The 2,961-nt window shown below is 41.5% G+C and overlaps 1 protein-coding gene across 1 annotated transcript; it reads left to right on the top strand.

Moving 5' to 3' along the window:
- The first annotated feature begins 1,461 nt into the window (after positions 1 to 1,461).
- On the top strand, positions 1,462 to 2,721 carry LOC102906144 (olfactory receptor 52B2-like). Its single transcript, XM_006991720.3, has one exon. It carries the CDS (start codon positions 1,579 to 1,581, stop codon positions 2,524 to 2,526), a length of 948 nt encoding a protein of 315 aa, XP_006991782.1. The 5' UTR covers positions 1,462 to 1,578; the 3' UTR covers positions 2,527 to 2,721.
- The last annotated feature ends 240 nt before the right edge of the window (positions 2,722 to 2,961 follow it).

Raw genomic sequence — 2,961 nt, 5'->3', positions numbered from 1 at the left:
TTTTATTATTTCAGGACATCAATCTTTTTTTGTATTGCAAGCTTCCTATAGATATTTCTCCTAGAATCACTTATTTTTGGAATCCTCCACTTTATTTCTATAAAATTGTCAGTCATTTGCTACTTTCTATGGAACTTGGTTCTCTTATTTTACTCAGATCTTTCCAATATAAAAAAATGTTTTATCTTAAAACACTTGTTTTAATTTTAAATATTTTTATAGTTTTGCTATTTAGGCATAACACTTTATGTGGAATTTCTGTACATTCACTAAATGAGTTGGGAAATAATTCTATACCCCAATGACATTAATTGAATAGATTTTTTCCCCATTAGATTGAAATTGTAAATCTGAATGCATTTCCATTAGTTGCTTGGATTTCTGTTAAGTTGTACTGATTTGTTCACTAACAGTAATTACCACTGATTTGTATTTTCATGCTAGGCACTGTGTTAGGCAGTATGTAGAGTGTATTTAATTCTGACAAGAAAAGTATGAATAATTCAATATTAAAGATCATGCCAAATTCCTAAGATGTAAAACACTTGCCTTAAAAAAAAATCAGTAACAAAAGGTCAGAAGAAGTTCAGGATTTGAGCAGAGGAGGGCTTCCTGGGTGGTAACATATAGGCTGGAAACTGGAAGACTTTCAAGATAGAGAAATTTGTTTTAGGTGAAGAAGTGCCTGTCAAAAGCGAAGAAAAGTGGGAAATTCAGGTTGAGTGGAGAGCAGGTGACACTGTAAATTAACTTTGACAGTGTGTCTAAAGCTGGAAAAAAAGAGCAATGCAGGATTGTGGAGGGCTTTCTATGTTTGAAAAGTTTTGGCTTTGATTTGTAAGTTGATAGGGTTATTAAAAAACATAGGGACTGGGGCAATGGCTAGTGGGCATGAGTGACTGAAAGCAGGAGGACCTGGGTTCAAATCTCCAGTACCCACACAAAAAGCTGGACATGGTTGTAGGTACCTGTAATTCCAGTGTTGGGAGGTGGAACAGGAGGATCCTGCAAGTTTGGTGGCCAGCCAACCTGGCTAAGACCACAAGCTTCAGGTTCAGTGAGACATCCAGTGGTGAGTGATAAAGATATCTGTGTGCATGTGTGCACTCTTACACATGCGCGCGCGTGCGCGCGCGCGCACACACACACACACACACACACACACACACACACACACACACACTTCAAAACAGAACCAACCACCACAAATGTTGTTTAGAGCCTGTCACTAAGGCTGTTATGAGAGCTGCTGAGTGTAAAGGGGTGAGGATGGGAAACGGGAGATGGGAGTCTTGCTTGGCATGGAATGCAGTTGTAATGATCAGGGGAATGATCTAAGCCTGGGAAAGAGTTAATGTGAAAGTGAGAACACATGTGTATATGGGTTCTAGACACTGCTGAAGTGTGGTCAGGAACACTTGTTTGTATTTGCAGTGCTAATGTGGGAAGTGGAGGGGTAACACTATTCACTTTAAGTCACTATGATGTTTGCTCACCCTCTACCAGAACTTATGACTGCCTCTTCCTCCTGCCTCTCCGTTTCTGTTTAGTCTTCACAGGGAGACTTCCAAAGCAAGCATGCTTGGAGCTAACCTCACCATCATCCACCCGACTGTGTTCATCCTACTTGGAATCCCAGGACTGGAGCAATATCACATCTGGCTTTCTATCCCTTTTTGTATCATGTACATCACTGCAGTCTTGGGAAATGGAGCCCTGATCCTTGTTGTTCTGAGTGAACACACCCTCCATGAGCCCATGTATATCTTTCTATCCATGCTAGCTGGCACTGACATTCTCCTGTCAACCACCACTGTGCCCAAGGCCTTGGCTATCTTCTGGTTCCATGCTGGGGAGATCCTCTTTGATGCCTGCATTACTCAGATGTTTTTCATTCATGTTGCTTTTGTGGCCGAGTCAGGAATCCTGCTGGCCATGGCATTTGACCGCTATGTGGCTATTTGTACTCCTCTGAGATACTCAGCCATCTTAACTCCCATGGCAATTGGAAAAATGACCCTGGCCATCTGGGGACGGAGCATTGGGACCATTTTCCCTATCATATTCCTGCTGAAGAGGCTGTCATACTGCAGGACCAATATCATCCCACACTCATACTGTGAGCATATTGGTGTAGCCAGGTTGGCCTGTGCTGATATCACTGTCAATATCTGGTATGGCTTCTCAGTGCCAATGGCTTCAGTTTTGGTAGATGTTGCACTCATTGGTATTTCTTATACTTTGATCCTCCAGGCTGTGTTTAGACTTCCTTCCCAGGATGCCCGGCACAAAGCTCTCAACACCTGTGGCTCTCATATTGGAGTAATTCTCCTCTTCTTCATACCATCATTTTTCACTTTCCTTACCCACCGCTTTGGCAAGAACATCCCCCACCATGTACACATTCTTCTGGCAAATCTCTATGTGTTAGTTCCTCCCATGCTTAACCCTATCATCTATGGTGCGAAGACCAAGCAAATTAGGGACAGCATGATTCACATGTTGTCTGTTGTGTGGAAGTCTTGAGAGTGGTCACAGTTCTCAATGCTCTCTTACCAACATGAGAAAGAGAACTTGCTGGTGAGTTCCCACATTCAGGCACTGTATTATCTGCAGCAGAAAGCAAATGGGTTCTAGAATAAAGTATATGTGGGTTTAAATCCTGGTTCTATTATGGTCTGATTGTGAGCCATTGGGAGTTCATACTTTAGAAATTTAATCTTAACCCATAAAATAAAAACTTCTCCTACTTACGTTCTAAGCTTATTGTGAGGATTGAATTGAGTATATGAACCACTTGATATGATGCCTGGCGTTACATGGATTCTTAGTAACTGTACTTTTAATTTAAAGTATGTTGACTGAAAAATATATTTTCAATTTTATTTTTGTGAGATTCCTAGTGTGTCCAGAGGCCTCTCTTCCCTCCCATGCTTGCCCATTCAGACTGCATCATGAGCA

The sequence above is a fragment of the Peromyscus maniculatus genome, chromosome 1, assembly GCF_049852395.1.
Source record: "Peromyscus maniculatus bairdii isolate BWxNUB_F1_BW_parent chromosome 1, HU_Pman_BW_mat_3.1, whole genome shotgun sequence".
Taxonomy (NCBI): domain Eukaryota; kingdom Metazoa; phylum Chordata; class Mammalia; order Rodentia; family Cricetidae; genus Peromyscus; species Peromyscus maniculatus.
This window is presented reverse-complemented; position numbering and strand designations above follow the sequence as displayed.